We start from the raw sequence: 19,136 nt of genomic DNA, 5'->3' as shown, positions 1-19,136 counted from the left end.
TGCATGGTATTGGCACAAAAATAGACACATGGAACAATGGAACAAAATAGAAGATACTGAAACCACCCCAGGTACATTCAGCCATGTGATCATTGAAAGAGTGGTTAAAACATGCTGGAGGACAGCCTCTTTAACAAATGGTGCTGGGAAAATTACCAAAATGCAGAAGACTGAATTTCTCTCTATATATATACTAAACTAAAAAAATGAATCAAAGACTTAAATATTATAACAAAAACAATCTGCTGGAAAATGAAATAGGTGAAACTCTTGAAGACAGGCATAGGCAAGGACTTTCCAATTGTTCAAGAAATAACCTCAAAATTCAACAAGTGGGATTATACCAAAGTTTCTCCACAGCAAAGGAATCAACCAACAGAGTGAAAAGAGAGCTTACAGAGTGGGAAAAACATTTGCCCAGTTACTCTGTGGAAAAGGACTAATATCTAAAATATTTATAGAATTTTTAAAAAATTAGACCCCCCCCCAAAAGGAATGAGTGAATCAAACATGTGCAACTGAAATGTAAATACACTTCTCAGAAGTACAAATGGCCAATAAATACATGAAAAAATATATCTGGTCATTAGAGAAATGCAAATTAAAACAGCACTGAGGTTCCATCTTAATATTGAAAGAATGGCTATCATCAAGAAATCAAATAACATGCTCCCGAGGCTGCAGAGAGGAAAAAGGAACTCTTCTATACTGTTGGGAATATAAAGTAGTGCAACCACTATGGAAAATCAGTATGGAGATTCTGCAAAAAACTAAAATTAGAAATTTAATTTGTTATGGTTTTTATCTAGATAGCCCCCAAAGCCTCACGCACTCATAGGTGGGGCTTTTAAGAGGTGATTGACTCATGGGTTCACCAGTCCAGAGTTTATAGCTAAATGTAACACTGGGAGGTAAAGTCTGTTTGGAGGAGCTGAGTCACTGGGGGTGTGGCCTGGAAGGATGGCTTTCCTTGCCTCCCTTGATCTCGCTGCTTCCTGTCTGCCATGCCATGAGCAGTCCTCCTCTGCCATGTCCCTGTCTTGGACTCAGCTGACTATGGAATGAAACCTCTACAAACTGTGAGCCAAAATAACTCTTTAATTTGCACCTTGATACCATAATGTTAAATGAAATAAATCAGATACTCTATTGCATAGTTTCTCTTCTATGAGAATCCAAAGAATAAGTAAAGAACACAATAAAAGATAATAGGAGACAGGGAAATAGATGCTTTGCAAATGAGGAGACGAAGAGATGGAGGCAGGAGGAAGTGGGGAGAAACAGGACACATAAAGAATTAAGATATATTAACACACATGTACCAGCTCGCCATGATAAATGCAATCATTATGTACTACAGATGTACTCATAAAAACTTAAGAAAACCTTTAACATTTTTTAAATGTCTTAAACTGATAAGATTCATAGTTTTGTGGAACATGTGGTATAATACAAAATATACTTGATGTTTGCCCCATTCCCCTCACAAGGTAACTAAAACCTTGGAATTTCCTTTTAGGAGTGCCTGGTTATTCATTATGAGCCCATATAGATGACATCTGAATTTACACTAATGAGATGACAAGGCCAGACTCCTAGATACCCTTAGAATGGCACCACTTATGAGAAAGGCCAAGAGAGTCGAGTCTTGGAATGTTCAACACCTCTTCCAACCTCTGGGAAGAGGGAGGCTGCAAAGGAGGCTCCATGAAAACTCATGAACAAGATTTGATGAGCTTCCTGCTGGCAGGGTGGTACATGAACTCTACCCTGTAACCCCTTATCTTGGAACTATCTCATTATTGTGTGGCCTTTACAATACTTTTAATAAACCAGGAGATGTTAAGTATTTCCTTCAGTTGTGAGAGGTGTCCTAGCAAATTAACCCAAAGAGGCAGGATCCTGGTTCGTAGTTGGTAAGAAGTACCAGTGGCATGGTCCTGAGATTGGCATCTGAAGTAGGGTGGTCTGCTGGGGCTGAGTCCCGAATTGTTGGGGTCTGACACTACCTCCAAGTGGGTCTCAAGGTAGAGTAGTTTTAGAAATTGAACTCTGAGGTACCCAGTTGGCATCCACTGGACAATTACATGGCATGTGGAAAAAACTCCACCCTCATCTGATTGCAGAAGAATTGTTGTGACAGTGTAGCAGGAGCAACTGAGTTTGTTTCTTCCTTTATTTTTACAGGATGTAACCAGAGAAGAAGTCATTTTCTTGGTGCTTCCATTAGAAGCAGGGAACAGAGCTCCAAGTTAACAAGACCTTCTACATGTTTGTTGGCAGTGGATAGGCTTGGAGGCCATGCTAAGGTAGAAATCCATGTTTTCATCAAGTGAACACAGGCCTTTCCTCATTTAATTCTTTATATTTTCATTTATAATGAAAAGTTCAACTACATAATGTGGTTCTGTTTAAATCTGTGTTAACTAAATAAAAATATTATCATAGACATCTTTCTTTGTTTTGGCAACAGCTCATGGTGACCCTTTAAGTCCTGCCAACCTTCTTCCACTTCCCTTTCCTGCTTGCCCAGCACCTCTGCTGCCTACCTCCCCTACTTCTCTGTCTCCCCCGCACCCCTGGTACCTGAGTACCCACAGAACACTGTGCTCCATCCCCAGCCCTGACTCAGCCTCCTCACTAGCTAGAATTACAAGCATATGCCACTGCACCAGGCCTCAATTCTTTTTGTTTATATCAAAACAATTTCTTAGTGTTTTAGAAAAGGTACTTTTGACTTTCTTTTCTAACACTATTTGTTTAATCTCATGTCCTTCTCAGTAAAAGGAACAGAGAAATATAAAAAGTTCAAATTTCACCAATCCTTCAGTCTTGTTAATGGCTGAGGTTAGATTTTATTCTTCAAGAACAATTTTCAGACATGTGTTACTGATTTAATGAACTCACAGGTTACTTTGACAAAAAATTAAAATACAGATTTGTAAAGTGAGAAAAGGCAAACTTTATAAAAAAACAAAAACAACAGGCAACTTTCTTAACATCAAACTAGATAAAGCAAGGAGACAAACAAATAGTATACAAATTTTTATTCAAAGATAATTCAAGAAAGACATGTTTTGGTCATCTTTAAAGTCAGATTAATTGAAGATCTCAGAAAAACTATCCGACCAACGCACATGGCTACTCACAGAAAGCTCTCTTTTCTGTTAAAAGCAGCTAAATTTATACACACAGAAAAAATTCTTAAGACCATGCAAATTCAGTTGAATTCCATACATTCATTATATTCATCAAAAACCTGCAGTTATAGTCATGCCAAAGTGTTACCCTAAGAAAAAAATTAAAAACACACCAAAACGTGACAGAGATTAAACTAAAGAAAACAATAAATAAGCATAACGTATATTTTATTTTAAAAAGTTTGGCATCACACATGTTCAAGTGTGTCACACCATTTTCATTCCTCAGAAGTGGCATTTTAAAGTGTTAAGCATTGTTAAATATCAAAAAATACAACTCTGTTTTACAATGTAGTACTGGCATAATTCAAAGTACTGTGCCATTATAAATACAATAATCAAGTTTCAAACATCCTTTCAAACATGTTTAAAGGAAAGCATATAGACACACATTTAAATGCACACAATTTATTATATTCATGTAATCAAAGATAATTATAAAAGCAAACAGTTTTATCCCTCAACTACTTTGTATACTTACGTATATTTTAATACCTTCTCCCAGATTTTCAGTTCCTGGGTAATACAGATTTTTAAGAGAAGGAATAAAGATAAAATTTAATTTTACAAGAACACTCATTACTTCACCCTCCTTCACACAATAATCCACAGTCATTCAAGGTTGATAAGAACTAGTCTTTAGGAAAGGAACTGTTGGCTACAGACTACAGAGTAAGTACTGCAGTCCAGGTTTCTTATGAAAATTCGGTCAGCTGCTGCTCCTTGCAGAAAAAGCCTACACGGTGCTTCTACCAAAAGTAATCTTCAGAATCCGAGGCCTAGAAAGGCAGACGGTCTTGCCTTCTGCTGAGACTTAAAGTGCAGCTGCAAGTGGAGAAGTGCTAGATTCTCAGTCACTTCAGAAATACTTGTTGAAGCCTTTTTCTCAAATATAAATATGCCATAAATGTCCTTCGGGCTCATAATGGCTTATCAATAACTGTGACCCCTGGGCAAAGAAATGAAGAAATAAAACATATCATGGGCAGCATTCTATATCACTGAGAAAATATTTAATTCTGTATTATTAAGCCACAAGGGCTGAACAAATCATGTTTCAGATTCTCTTCCTTACAGTTTGGTAGCACTAGCGTTTTAATCTAAATAACAGTGAAATCTCTTAGTTATGAACCAGGATTATTAAACCCAGAACTAGTCTGCTGCTTATAGTTACAACTGGAGAGAAATAACTTTTCTCAGAAAATATCAAATTCACTTAATACTCAATGAGGTAGAAAGAAGTTTGGGGGGCAATAGATATGTTCAATATCTTGAATATGGCAATGGAATCATGGGTATATACATATTTCAAAAGTAAAAAAAAACTGTACACTTTAAATACACATTATTTATTTTGTCAGCTAAATCTTAATGAAGATCAGGTGAAAAATTCGTCTAGCAACAAGCCATGTTATTCCAGGATCCTGCTGTATATAGTTCTTCTGTGAAGTGTTGCTATCTTGGATGATGCATAAACTGATTATTTTAAGTGTTTTCTTCACTTAGACCAGTTTTTGTATAAAAAAATTCTAGTATTTAAACACATCAATGCTGTAGAACAACAGACAACATATAGTTTTAAAAACTCATCTTTACATCTATTAAGAACTATTGCCATTTGGGACTGGGGATTTAGCTCAGTGGTTCTGTCGCCTGCCTCGCAAGCGCAAGGTCCCGAGTTCAATACCCAGTACCAAAAAAAAAAGGTCCTGTGAATTAAATGCAGGACCCAGAAGAACTATTGCCATTTCTCTTACTAAGATATTAGACAAAAGTGGTTATTTTCTAATTCAATGGGATGCTTAAGAAGGAAAATTACTCCACACCTCAGGATGATATCATCTCTTGATCCCGGGCTAGGAGAGGCAGAACTAAAGCCTGGCCACTTCATACAGGTTTTAGTCCCATTGAATACATGATTCTGTACTGCAAAGATTTGGGACTTTAACTGCAAAGGACTATAGAATGACAAAGAATCCTAGTGTTTTATCTTAGAATATACACATCCAATGTAAATTACTTTAATAATATGATATAAACTACACTTTGAGAAAATATTTTCTTTTTATAACAAAAAATTTATTAAACTAATGATGCCATTTTTTGGAATTATAACAGAAACTTAAGGAGACAATTCTTACCTGCATAACTTCTTCCTGTGCTCATACAAGATGACACAACTGTCCATTTATCCGTTGTTGGGTTATAATACTCTACTGATGCCAAGTTACAGGAACCATCATCCCCTCCAACAACATATAACAGACCGTTAACTGCACAAACTCCTGAAAAATGATGCAGAGAGAAAACAATTGTGTAAAACCTCTGGATACACAGGAACAACCCTGTGCGTGGTCGGTGACGTGGGACTGATACACTTCTTTCCTCAGAAGGAGCAGGAGAAGATGATGAATGTGTAAAGAACTTCTGTATCTGAGCGTCTCGATTCCACTTAAGTGCCTATTGGATGTCATTTATCGAACAGTTGCTTTACAGACGCATTGTTTCATTTAATCTTCACGACCTTAACCTTGCAGGCTAGAAACTATTCTGATTTTCATTTTATTAAAAGAATAGAAAATAAAAGGTCAAAGTCAGCTTCTTAGGGAATCCTTAGGAAAAGATATATATTAACAGAAGGTAAAAAAAACTTTTAATACTGACTTTTATATTCAATGATTAGTTTATTTCCTTTAAGAGAACAATATTTGATTTCTAGAATAACTCCCATTTTTTGAAAAAAATTCAAAAACAAAATTTTGATCTCTACTATGCCTAACTTCTCTGTGAATATACAGACTTTTCACTTTTGACCTCAAAATAGTTAATACTACATGTGCTATTTAATACTCACCCTGACAAACAATATATCTTGGATATTTCCGAGTTCATTAATCTTCACAGTCTTCGGCTGCATAGTATTCTGTGTATTGTGTATGTAATACCTTAACGATTTAATCTTTTTTTTTACTGATGATATCTGCTTATTTTCAGGATTTTTGCTTTTACCAAAATGCAATGAACAAGGATTCCCTCTACATCATTTTTTAAATATTTGTGCAATTCTTTCTTTCTTTTTTTTTAAACTGCTTTAATGTTACTACAAAAGTTCTTCAGTTCAGTAGCAAGCAATAGAGATGTTTATCCCATGACCGGATATGGTGTCTCTAGAAAACCTGGATCTTATAAGGCTGCAGGTCTTCCCAGTTCCTTCTGGACTACAGTTGTAGGAAGTCATTCAATCATTTCCCCCTTCTTAAGAAGACAAGTAAAAGCAACTTTTCTAGCAAACATCCAATACTGTTATTAGTGCCCATAGGGACTTTTAAAAGTACTTATATTGCTTTTGTGTCCTTAGACTCTTAGCTTCTTTGACCTGCTCTTGCCTAATTTGCATCTTAGTTCACTCTGGTCTGAAGAGGTGACCTGTACTTGTCACCTGTGCTGAGGACGCCTACGGCACTCCTCTCACATTCTCCTCGTATCTGTCTAACTATGCATACTCCCTGGGCAACCTCATTAACATCTTTCACAATTACTGAAGCACTAACAATCCTGGCCTAGATCGCTATGCTGAACTCTAGTCTCTATTTCCAACCATCGGAATATATACCATGCATCATCATCTCAAAAGAAACTCTAAAAGTGAAATTATTTCTTAATATAAATTTTTAGAAAGAAAACTGCTGAATCAAAAGGCAAACACCTTTTGAAAGCTCTTTTATTTCAATGTAATTTTGTTTAAAGTATATTTAATGTCCTATTAAAAACTCAGCACCATTATGAAATGGTAATAGAGGGCATCAAACAATCCAGAAGGACGTCTTGCAGACAACCTTGCTAACCTAATTAATAGGTAGTCGCAGATTTTTAACAAACTAATGAGCCCAAATTTCCACCCAGCACTTAAAAGCGTACTCAAAAGGTGTGGACCCTCTCTATTTCACTCAAACTCAACTGTGTTCCTATTCTAGTCTTGCACAGAGGGCAAACTCATACCATTTCAAGTAATTCAAATACCTGAATCCAAGAACCAAGTGCAGTAAGGTGTGTTGAGGCAGGAGGATTACAAGTTCGAGGCTAGCCTGGGATACACAGGGAGATGGGAGAGGGGGAATAATAAACATGTATCTAGAATTTATTCCAATCTTTAGAAAGATACTAACAAAAGTTCAAATCATAAGTTTCCTAACTGGGAAGGCACGTGCATGTATCATCCCAGTTTTGCTAATTCAATATGAATTGGATTCAAGCACTTAACTCTACTCAGGGCCCAGATTTTTTTTTTTTTTGAGACAAGTTTTACTTGTAGTTCAGGTTGGCCCTGAACTAACTATGTAGCCCAGGCTGGCCTCAAACTCACAGGGATCCTCCTGAGTGCTGGGATTACAGGCATGTGTCACCACACCCGGCTCAGTGCCCAGACTCTAAATCCTACCATAGGTTCTATATATTATTTCCACTGAGAGGCTTTTAGTACTTCACCAAATACAACCAACAGATTAAAGTACAAGGGCAAACAGAGTTAGTTATAAATTCTGCTCTGCTGTTGACAGTCCTGTATTCCCATGTACATAAGGATCCTTCAGTAGTCACACTGAAAGAGAAACTTAAAAGAACATTTTGGGAGTGGATCATCTGGCAAAAACAATCTGTGAGGGCCAGGGATGTAGCTCAGTGGTACAGCGTCTGCCTAGCAAGCTTGAGTCTCTTGAGTTTGATTCTGGTACCAAAAACCAAAAAAACACAAAAAAACCAATCTGTGGTATAGGGTGAGTCAGAGAGTCATCAGGAACTTAGGTTAGACTATGGGAAATGCCATGAAGTAATGGCATTTTGAAGAAGACTAGACTTTCCCAAATGGCCATCCAGCTATCCTGAATCTATTTTCTACTTGTATTTCCTTCATGGATCCTCAAGTATAGTCATGTTCTATGTTTCAGTCAACCATAGATAACGTATAGAATGATGGTCCCAAAACATTATAATGGAGCTGGAAAACTACCAGCCATCCTAACAGGGCAGCTCAGCTCACTGTTCTTGTGTTTGTAGTGACGGTGTACAAAAGCCTTTCACAATAGAGCACTGACAATTATGTACGATACATAATACTTTGCAATAAACAACTCTGTTACTGGTTTGTGTATTTACCTGACTACACCTTTTATAATTAGTGTATTCCTACTTATAAAAGTTTGCTGTAAAACAGTATGCTGTGTAAACAGTAGCAGGACTCTCCATACATTTTGTGTTAGCTTCTGTATCAAGAGGCTAAGTGGAGTAACTGAGCTAAAACATTTTAGGTCTGCTAAATAAGTTCTATGATGTTTGCACAATAACAAAACAACCTAACGATGCATTTATCAAAACCCATTCCTGTCATTAAGTGACATGGACTGTAGTTAGTTCTCTAATCTTGAAGTTATTTGCATTCTTAAAATTATTTTTGTAATATTGGAGATTGAACCTAGGGGTGTTTTACCACTGAGCTACTTTCCTAGCCCTTACTATATTCTTATTTTAAAACAGGGTCTCATTAAGTTGCTCAAGCTGGCCTCCTTCTGTCTCAGCGTCCCCAGTAGGTGGAATTGCAGGCATTTGGCATTCTGCCTGGCTTTAAAAGATTTTGTTATTGTTGTTGTTACTGCTTTAGTTTTTTCCCATTTCTGGAAATTCTGAACTATATTAATTTAGAGTTACCTCTTCATGTTTCTCCTCCAGATTCAAATAATCAACTAATTTTTTAACGTGGTATAAATATTTACCCAACCCAACAAATTCCTGGAGAACTGGACTCTCCAGTATGTAATGTGTGGTAAGCACTCAAAAATGTTTCTCATAAGAATGAATAAATTCAAGTATCAAATACAAAGGGTTCTACATTTAATCAATTTGTCTCCACATTTATTCCAAAACACAGCTGCTACCATGAAGAGTAAGTTACTTAATGGGTGCAGATATTCTGGTCAGCGTTTACTTTAAAGCATCACTACATAAGCTTCTGCCTTCAGAGTTCGAAGTCTATCAGGGAACGCAGATCAGAAGAAAACAAACAAACAATGGAGATACACAGTGACACTACTAAACATCCTTAAAAATTCAATGTGAAGGCTACAAGCTCAGACAGATACCTGCATTTCTTCTGCACATGTTCATATCTGCAACCTGTCTCCATGTGTTTGTGGTAGGATCATAGACTTCAACGCTTTTTCTTACTAAAGGGCCGTCATGACCTCCTACAGCATATAATAAGTTGTTTAACACACCGACACCTGCAAAACACAAGCAGCCAAACTAGTAGAGAAAAGGGGCAAGGCATGCAGAGCACATTAGGGTTCATTCAAATGTTTTGTAATTAAATTTTTTGAAATTTTAATTCATAATAAAAAGAACACAAAAGCATACAATCTAAAATAAGGAAATGCAGAACTGAAAAACAAGGATCTTAGTAAAAACTATTATTCTAAAAAAAGAAGAATGTTAAACAAAAATAATGTGTTAATAAAACAGAGGGGGAAAGTCTAATGTGATCCTTTTGAAAACGACTTTCCCAACAAAAGTAAACCAGGGTATTTGAGCGTACAATTTTATAAGAAATGGATCTGAGACTTGATTATTAAGCAAGTTCCCAAATAAATGATAAAAACTAAAAAGCTAAATAGGATAACAAACACTATATAAATGAAACAGCCTTTTAATAAAGCACGTAGAAATTAAATTTGACTCTGTGAAAGAACACAAAAGTGCTACGTCTCACCACTTACTACATGAATAACTGAGATGTACTCAGCAGTGCCATTCAAGTCTTCACACTGTCAAGGGCTGCCTGCGAGCCCTCTCTCCTCCCGCCTAGCTATTTCCTGTCATGCTCGCGCTCACCTGCTCCACTTCGCCGGGTGCTCATCTCCGCTATGTAGGTCCATTCATTGGCTGTGGCGTTGTAGCACTCCACGGTGCTGAGACACTGGCGTGACGCCCCATCATAGCCCCCAACAGCGTAGAGCAGCCCTGGGGTGGGAGGTCACCAACAGAGCCAGAGTTACAAAAGGCTACTTTCTAAGTAATAAAACATTAATACATTTTCTTCCATGGTAATAGAGGTTCCTCTTAAAGTGTTCCAGATTTTTTTTTTTTTTTGAGACAGGGTGTCACTATGTAGTTCAGGCTGCCCTTGAACTCACTATGTAGCCCAGGCTGGCCTCAAACTCGAAGTGATTCTCCTGCCTCAGCCTCCCAAGCACTGGGATTACAGCAGTGCAGCACTGTGCCCAGCTGTTCCAGATTCTTATAAATTACATTGAGCCCCTACCTATTAGTGATAGGGGAGTGATCAAATCATATTAACATCTGCAAGATACTTATGATGATGCTAATTTTACATTTTAATCAATAATATGACTCAGAACAGCAAGTACATTTGTTATATCTCAAGATAACAATAGCTGAAAAGGTACATCATCCTGTAAATGATTAAATATCAAAATGATCTTAATAAATTGGAAGAAAAGTTAAATTAAGAGTTAATATTGGAATGTTATGAAATATTATTTGGTAATAAAAAAGACATGAAGTACTGCTGAGCAGGGCAGCACAAGCCTCAATTCCCAGCATGTAGGAGGCTGAGGCAGGAAGATGCTGACTTTAAGCCTAGTCTGGGCTACAAAGTGAGTTCAAGGGCAGCCTGGATTACATAGCAAGACCTTGTCTCACAAAGCAAAAACCAAACAAAACAGGAAGTACTAACAAATGCTACAGCGTGAGTGACAGTAAGAACACAATGCTGCAGACGGAAGCCGGTCCACATATTGTATGATTTCATTTAGATGTAACATCCACAAGAGAGAAATATTCAGAGACAGATGAGTGACAGCTGAGGGCCAGGGAGGACAGAGGGAACAGCTGAGGGAAGAAGGATTGCTCTTTTAAGGTAATAAAAATGTTTTCAGATTAATTGTAGTTACATGTACACACAGGACTGTATATGTTAAACGTGTGAAGTATAAATGAATTATGTATCAATAAAGCTGTATTTTGACGTTTGTGTTTTTGTTTCTTTGAGACAGTGTTTCCTGCTTAGTTCAGGCTGACTTTGAACTCAGCAATCTTCCTGCCTCAGCCTTCTGAGTGCTGAGATTACATGTTTGCAATACCATACCCAGCTATTTTTTTAAGTGTAGAGAATGACATCCACACTGAGGAAGGAATGAGAACTCGGGGCTTTTGCCTTGAGCTACATCTCCATCCCTTTTTCAGTTTTCATTTTGAGATAGGACCTCACTAAGTTGCTAAACTGCCCAGGCTGGGCCTCAACTTGCAATCTTCTTGCTTCAGCCTCCCAGAGTTAATGGGATTACAGGAATGTGCTGCCATACCCAGCTGGAAACCCAGATTTGCCTAAGCCAGTTCTTAAAAAAATAAAATCACACCAAAGAATATGTATAGCTTTCCTTAAATTCTATTAGGGGAAAAAGCAGGATACAGATAAATACTGTCCATCCATTAAATGTTAAACAACCCTTCTCCAGATATAAAATGTCATGTCACCTGATTTCTATCCTGAACAGTTGTATCAAGAGCAACTGACCATCTCATATAGGTCTCCCACTGTCTCTCACACACGTGAGTGAGCACAGAGTTAGAGGAGGACGAGGACACAGAGGGAGGGAAAGGGGCTTATAAAGGTCAACTTATACAAGCAAGCTGATTTTAAAGAGGATAATTAAAATTTCACGGTGATTACTACTTTTCATTTTCAGATAATCTGCTCTCCCACTTTTAAGACAAGGTGTTAGATGACCAGAAGAGCAAGCAACACTCCAGCATCAAGGTGCCACGGTGCCCGGAAGTGCCCCTGCGAGCCCTGCCAGCACCCACCTCCAACAACACCCACACCAACACTGCTCCTCCTCGTGTTCATTGGGGCCACATGGAACCACTCGTTAGACTTTATGTTGTATGCTTCCACGGAGGATAACCCTGGAATAAAGGACAACATTCCTCATTTACTCCCTGCCCTCTCATACAGATGTCACAATGGACTACAAGTGAAAGAAGACAATGGTAGAATATAAGCATATTAATTCCATGACAAATACAAGCAGCTTCTTTCCCACAGAGGGCTCTTATCCAAGCTACAATCATTTATAAGCATTTTAAACTTGGTAAGAGGACTGATACTGATGCACAAGACAGAAAATTTATGTACTTAGCACTTTTACGTCATTTAAATAAATTCTTGATGCAATTTAATGATGCCTAAAACACCCAATGTGTGTAGCTCAGTGCTACAGTGCTTCCCTAACCTGTGTGAAGCTCTGGGTTCGGTTTCCAGTAAAACACACTCACACTCACACACACACACACACACACACACACGCCCAAGTACCTCCTGTGTGTCCTAACTGTGCCACAATTTGATGAATGTGATTACCATGTTAATTACAACAGAAATGAAGAGAGGACAAAAAGGAAATTACCTGTACTCCCGTCAAAGCCTCCCACCGCATATAACAAGCCATTTAGCACAGCAGCTCCCAGAGTGCTTCTCCGGTCTCGCATGTTGGCCACGCTGGTCCATTGGTCCTTCACGGGGTCATAGGAATCCACAGTGCGAACTCTTAAAGAGCCATTGAAGCCACCAACCGCGAAAACAAGCCCAGCCATATAGACCATCCCTGCAAAAACGATGCAGCATTTATGGTGAATATGAGCCCACTACTCCACTACCTGAACACTGCCTTCCAGTAAGCCTAGGGCTGCTGCCTAAATACTTTACTCTTAGAAGAATCCTGACTGAACAGGCCCTACAAATGCTATTCATTTGTAAGAACATATAATCACAAGTGCACAATAATGTGTGTATAATGAATTAACTGTAGCTCCGTTTATAGTAACATAAAATTAAAAGCAGTTTTAGTGTTCAATGAAAAACTAGTGTAGCTCAATGGTAGAATACCACTGAGGGAAAACCCCCCACCAAGCTAGTAAAATTAGACTATATCTAGACCAAAATAAAATACTACCAATGCTTCAGCCCCCTTGTTGATGTTTATTAGATGTTGGTTAGGTGGTCGTTTAAGCAAGTGCTCCACGAGTTACACCCCAGCCTATACAACTCTTCAGGAAGGAAGCAGCTCCCACTCTGCTGGTATGTAACAGTCTCCAGATGTACGGCTCAAGTGCTCCCACCGTAGGAACGCCCCACTACATACAGAATTCCTCCTGCTACAGGGCATAGGAATTAGGATCCAAGTTTAAGTCCCCAGGAGTCTGAGCATTTGCAACTGCCTCTTCTGATTACAGTTTTGGCTAATAAGATCTTGTTTGAACAAATATTTGTAAACTAGATGCCTAAATGAAAGAAACTATGGCTTACAGCTGAGTCACACATCTTGAAGTAAATGTCCCAAGCCAAAGAATTCCCCTCTCAACATTTCAGGAAAATTAACTAGGAAAATAGACAGCAAACTGCCAACTCCGTCAGCCTGTATCAGAAAATCAGGAAGATATCTAAAGATGCTGACAGATCATCAATGTCTTACATGAGTTGTCTGAGGCTCCTGAATCACTGTTTAACCACAGAGCTAATCAACCTCTATTCTTCTAACAGACATCCTTCTAAGACTGGGACAGAAGCCCTCACAGACCCAGCAGTAACGAGATGGCTGCTGTGCATCAGGCTCACCTGCCCTGCACCTCCGGGAAGGCAATTCTGCCACCTGGTGCCACCGCTCTTCTTTGAAATCATAGCACTCCACACTGCGGATCGCCTTGGGTGCTTGGCCCCCAACCACCACCATCAACTAGAAGGGGAAAAATGTATGTGCTTGAATAAATGATTGTTTCATAGTCAGAGATTTAAAACGTCCTACGAAGACACTGGTGTGGGGAGTGTTAGGATGGAGATGGTGGGGTGAGCTGAGGGAAAACGAGCCCCTGACCAACACACAGAAAAAAATCAACAAGGGGGCACAGGTTAGAACTGCAATTCTATTATCTAGCACATTTAGTCAAAAATAAGGATTTCAGAAACTAAGTTAAGTTTCTGATCCTTCAAGCAAAAGCAGTATTTAAGCCAAAAGACAGCAGGCAGTCAGCACCAGCAAGGCTGCAGTAGTCACAGGGCTTGCTGTAAACCACACCTTGGCTGCGCAGGGACCAGAGATTAGATTTCCACAGTCTAGGAGGACAGATAGGTATGAAACACGTTATGGGGAAGTGAGGTCAGAAAGGACGGTAAGGCACCAAACCATGGGAAAGGCAAAAAATTATCAAAAAAGGAGAAGAAATTGAGAGGACAGACTTCTGGATCTCAAGGAAAAAAGACTCCCTTGATCCTCGAAAATAAAACCAGCCCGACAAATAATGGAGATGTGAGAAATCATAATGATCAAATGCACACTAGTCTACTACAGAGAATGAATGTGGTCTATACATTTCCAACAACTATTTAGTAAGTGCCTACAACAGGCCTAGATGGTACATATAATAAGACATGGTCTCAAGAGCTCATAAATCTCACTAAAGAAATAGAACCCACAAAGCACTTCAAGGACAAAATGCAATTATATAGAAGCTAAAAGCTGTATGACTCATGTAGGCATGAACTGCGACCACTGATCAGAAAATGGAAAGCTGCTGTAAAGCTTTTGGATGGGGGGAGGGGAGAGACCAGGGCTTTGAGGGGTGGGTGGGTTTTTACAGAATACACATGAGCGCTTTCTAACAATACTGCAAATGCAACTGTCCAATCAGGATGGCATCAAAGCTAAGGATGACTTCTATGGGAAACAGAAAAGAATGGAGGGGAATCTGGAGAAAAGATGTGATGATGATAGGAAAAAAGGGATGTTAAAGAAAAACAAAAAATCAAAACAAACAGAACACGGTGTAAGTCACACACGCAAGAGAGGAGGTTTGCAACTTGGAGCAATGACCAAGCTGTACTTAAAACTATAGAAGATGTGTACACAGAAAATATGATTCCTGGATCCCAGAAAATCCCAAGTTTCTAAAAGAAGCCTATGTGAGTTAGTTAACTGAGGAGCACAAAGAAGCTAAAAAGCCTTAAAATAAGATTGAAGGGTAGTAAGGCAGGTAGTTCAGGGGTAGAGTGGCTGCTTGGCAGACTCGAGGCCTTAGGTTTAATCCCCAGCACCATCAAAAACAAAACAAAAACTGTAATTAAAATAGGACTGACCATAAACCAATCAGACAATTTATTTCGTCTATCAATCTAGTGCTGAATTCAAATAAATAAAAAGAAGAATTAACAAAGAAAATCTATAATACCCTTCCCTTCTACCACCAAAAGAAAAAAGAAAGAGAGGCAAGGCTGAACTGGAATACATATTAAGATCAACCCTGGCTGGGGAAGTAGCTCAGGCACCGCACCTGCCTGGCAAGCTCAAGGTCCTGAGTTCGATCCCTGACACCAAAAAAAAGATCAACCTTATACTTAGGGATCTGTGCTCAAAACTTCAAAACTCTGCCAAACAGTTATATAATATTAAAAGAGTCTTAAGATGGCCATGGTGGCTCACACCTGTAATCCCATTACTTGGAAGGCCTGCTGCGAGATCAAAGCCAGACTGGGCTACATAGCAAGACCCTGTCTCAAAAAAAAAAAAAAAAAAAAACAACAATAAAAAAAAACAAAGAAAGAAAGAAAAAAGAAAACAAATCTTAAATAATGTATCTGATAAAAATTAAAAAACAAACAGAAAACAGATGTGGTGGCAGACATCTATAATCATAGCACTCTGGGAGGTTAAGGCAGGAGGACTGTAAGGTGGAGCCCAACCTGGGCAAACTAGCCCTGCCCCAAAATTTAAAAGAATATAGCTCAGTGTGAAGATCCTGGGTTCAATCACCAGTACTGCAATACTGACTTAAAGATTTAATGATTTTCAAATTTTGGAATCTCATGATTTCCATGCAATAGTCCAACTTTGTACATCCAAATGAGGGGAATAGAGAACAATAATAACTTTTGTCCTTTAGTTACCAAAGAGAGGTAAAATAGGGTGGGGACCTGGGATTCCAGCAATCAGAAATAAAGGAGACCAGGGAGAATGAACAATAGGAGGACAAGAGAGCAAGGATAGAAATAAAGAAATTGTGCTGGAGACCAGTGTTACTGTAAGAGTTATTTATAATGCTGATACTCTATTCATTTGTAAAAGACATCTGACCTCATTTGAGAAACACCACACTAATTATTCCGACAGGAACAAGAAAGCAGGGAAAAGTGAAATGCAACATTTGAGGAGAGTAAGGAGTAGGGAGCGAAACAAATTCAAGTGATAATCCTAAAAGGGCAATTAAACTTTGTTTTCTTTATATTCTTCACCCAATAAATATTAGATTTTTAAATGTCTCCTTAAAAATCAAGCTTCATAATTATTAAATTGGAAATTTCAATATACTAAGTAAAAATATAGAAAACATATATCCAGAAATAAGAGAGCATTCGCAACAAAAATGCAGATTTCAAAGCAAAAAAGGAGCTAACAAAGTATAGAAGCAAAACACAGTTTTTAATTATGCTGTCCAAATCCAAGAATACCTTACATAATCCTAATAGCATTTATTAAGAATACAAAACTAATGTTTAAGATAGTCAATAGTATGAGTTCACAAATTGGACCCTAAAATAAAAAAGGACTAAGTTACTGCTGTGTAGAAGTATCAGAATGGTTACAATAATTTCCTCCACACTGCTGCCACATTTTGTTCCATCTGACTCATGATGATGACAATGAAATGCATCACTACGACATACATATGTAAAAGAAAGCTATCTTTGCTTCATCTTTACCTACTTGCTTAGAATTAATCCTGAATGTAACCTTTCTAAAACAACAAACAGTGCTGTTCGAAGGTTTCCACCACCAGCACCTTTTCAAAACTGTGTGGATAAACACTGAGAAGGGCTCCTGCCAAGTCAAAACACCAGCGCTGTCCACTGCTGTCCACTACGTCTGCAGAGCCCCTTCCCGAGCTATGCCGACAGTGCAAAATCAAAGAGAGCATACATGGGTCTGTAACTGAGAAATCTAGAAGTGTAACACACCAAAGAAACCCACTGAATAGATGACCCCAACTTTACAAAGTAAAAATATGTGACAGGAATTTACTACAAACTTTGGGGGGTTTGCAAAAGTGACATGTTTACTCCAGAAATTAGAAATGAATTCATTTCATCTAAAGGTCACTCTGCAGCACAGCTAAAGACAGCAAAGCTAAAGATGCCAGAAGAGGGACAAGAAGAGATTTCCCCCCCAAATGGAATGCTTAAAAAATATTAAAGATAAAACAGAAGGAAGTTAGAAGATTACATGAAAGAAATGGTACCTTTAATTGTATGGCCAACACTCTGAACATTTTTTATAAATTGTTTTTTTGAAGGAACAAAAACTGACATCAAATAATATGGACAAATATGAAGTAATGAAGACTTATAAAGATGGCTACTTATAAAAGCAGGTACGGGGGTATTTGCTCATAAAATCAGCAGACCGAGATGACATGCATACTAAGGTGTTAGGGAACTAGCTAGTGTACTTACTGAGCCACTTACAATTATTTTGGAAAAATCTTGGAGAACTGAGGAGAGATCAGAAAATTTAAAAAAGGCAAATACTAATTTTCAAAACAGGGTAGGAAGCGAATGGCTTGTAAATACCTTTTGTTAAATGACAACAGTTCTCAGTAAAAATTTAGACTATTTTGAGAAAAGCATTTGAACTTCTAGGGGATCAATAGAATGATGAGTAACATGAAAAAGGATGTCAAAAAATCATGCCACATTTGAATCCATTTGATCCTCAATCTCATCAAATGTTGTAAGCCAAATTACTCATTTTGAGCTTAGATAATAATCATAGAGATTGAAAATTTCTACAAATAGACTGTGTTCCCACATGGGTATTTCTAACGTAGTGTCACTAGGGAGAAAGTTGAGATCCATTTAAAAGTATTCACTAATGATCTAGAAAAGTAAGCAAAAACGAACACTATAAACTGAGAACTGACATTAACACTGGGTTTAAAAGAAAAAACACCAACTCAGATATTAAATATGTAGACTCCAAAAATAATACTTGGGAAAAAAAAATAAATGTATTGAAGTGAAAGGATTTAAAAGACATAATTCAAAGGAAAGACTAGAGTAATAAGTAGGGAATGATAAGAAAACAATAGGTAACAAGTTAATCTTATTTCTTAATCCAGTATTGCCCCAAACACACAAGTTAAAAATAAAAACAAAATCATTATGAATGATTTTGATTCATACACAAAATGATGCTCGAAGTGTTGGTCTTCTAGTTTTGTAAAGATGCAAATAAAGCATAAAGAATTGCAAACAGACAGAAATGAGGGGTTATTCTGTAAGGAAAATCAAATCAGTAAAACACAAATGGCCAAAACAAAAAATATAAAGTTAAAATATGAACTTTTGCACAGGAAAATACGTACACTGAAGATATGAGAAGACGTAAGGAAAATCTAGGTTGGAATGGCTACATATAAAGTATGGGGAACCAACAAACAGTACACAGCAAGGAACAGGAAGAACTGAATACCCTATTTTATCATCCTCAATACTAATACATCATTCTATGAAACTACCGCATTTCCAGCTATACAACCACCTTGCTTGTAGAGAAATCTTTTTGCCTGCTATGATTTCCCTCTTTTGACTATAGCTAGCACTTTCCACTATGATGAGAGCTAGTAAAACTAAGAAGGGACCTTAACCAGGTGCCTTCTGTTTCAGAAAAGTGATAGCATGTAGTTTACAAAGATTAAATGAGTCAAACAATCCTCACCCTTAACATACAAAATCAAGAGATATTAAATCATATATTCAACAATGTATTCTTAGGTACACTGTATCTTGCAAGGAAAGAAGCAATAAAGCACGAAAATTCA

The 19,136-nt window shown here is 37.8% G+C and overlaps 1 protein-coding gene across 1 annotated transcript in view; it reads right to left on the bottom strand.

Annotated features, from left to right (window-relative positions):
* Positions 1–3,032: 3,032 nt before the first annotated feature.
* Positions 3,033–19,136, bottom strand: part of Klhl2 (kelch like family member 2) — a 108,617-nt gene continuing 92,513 nt past the window's right edge. Inside the window, exons 9-15 of the mRNA XM_004848225.3 lie at positions 13,885–14,002; positions 12,677–12,874; positions 12,075–12,176; positions 10,080–10,208; positions 9,332–9,472; positions 5,342–5,485; positions 3,033–4,149 (exon numbers count right to left, since the gene is read on the bottom strand). Coding sequence (XP_004848282.1) covers positions 4,121–4,149; positions 5,342–5,485; positions 9,332–9,472; positions 10,080–10,208; positions 12,075–12,176; positions 12,677–12,874; positions 13,885–14,002 — 861 coding nt within the window. The 3' untranslated portion in view covers positions 3,033–4,120. The remainder of the gene's footprint in view (positions 4,150–5,341; positions 5,486–9,331; positions 9,473–10,079; positions 10,209–12,074; positions 12,177–12,676; positions 12,875–13,884; positions 14,003–19,136) is intronic.

The sequence above is a fragment of the Heterocephalus glaber genome, unplaced genomic scaffold (assembly GCF_053883595.1).
Source record: "Heterocephalus glaber isolate CG9 unplaced genomic scaffold, H.glaber_assembly_v1.0 deba00001461, whole genome shotgun sequence".
Taxonomy (NCBI): Eukaryota; Metazoa; Chordata; class Mammalia; order Rodentia; family Bathyergidae; genus Heterocephalus; species Heterocephalus glaber.
Note: the sequence above shows the minus strand (reverse complement) of the source record. Positions and strands in the feature narration are given on the sequence as shown.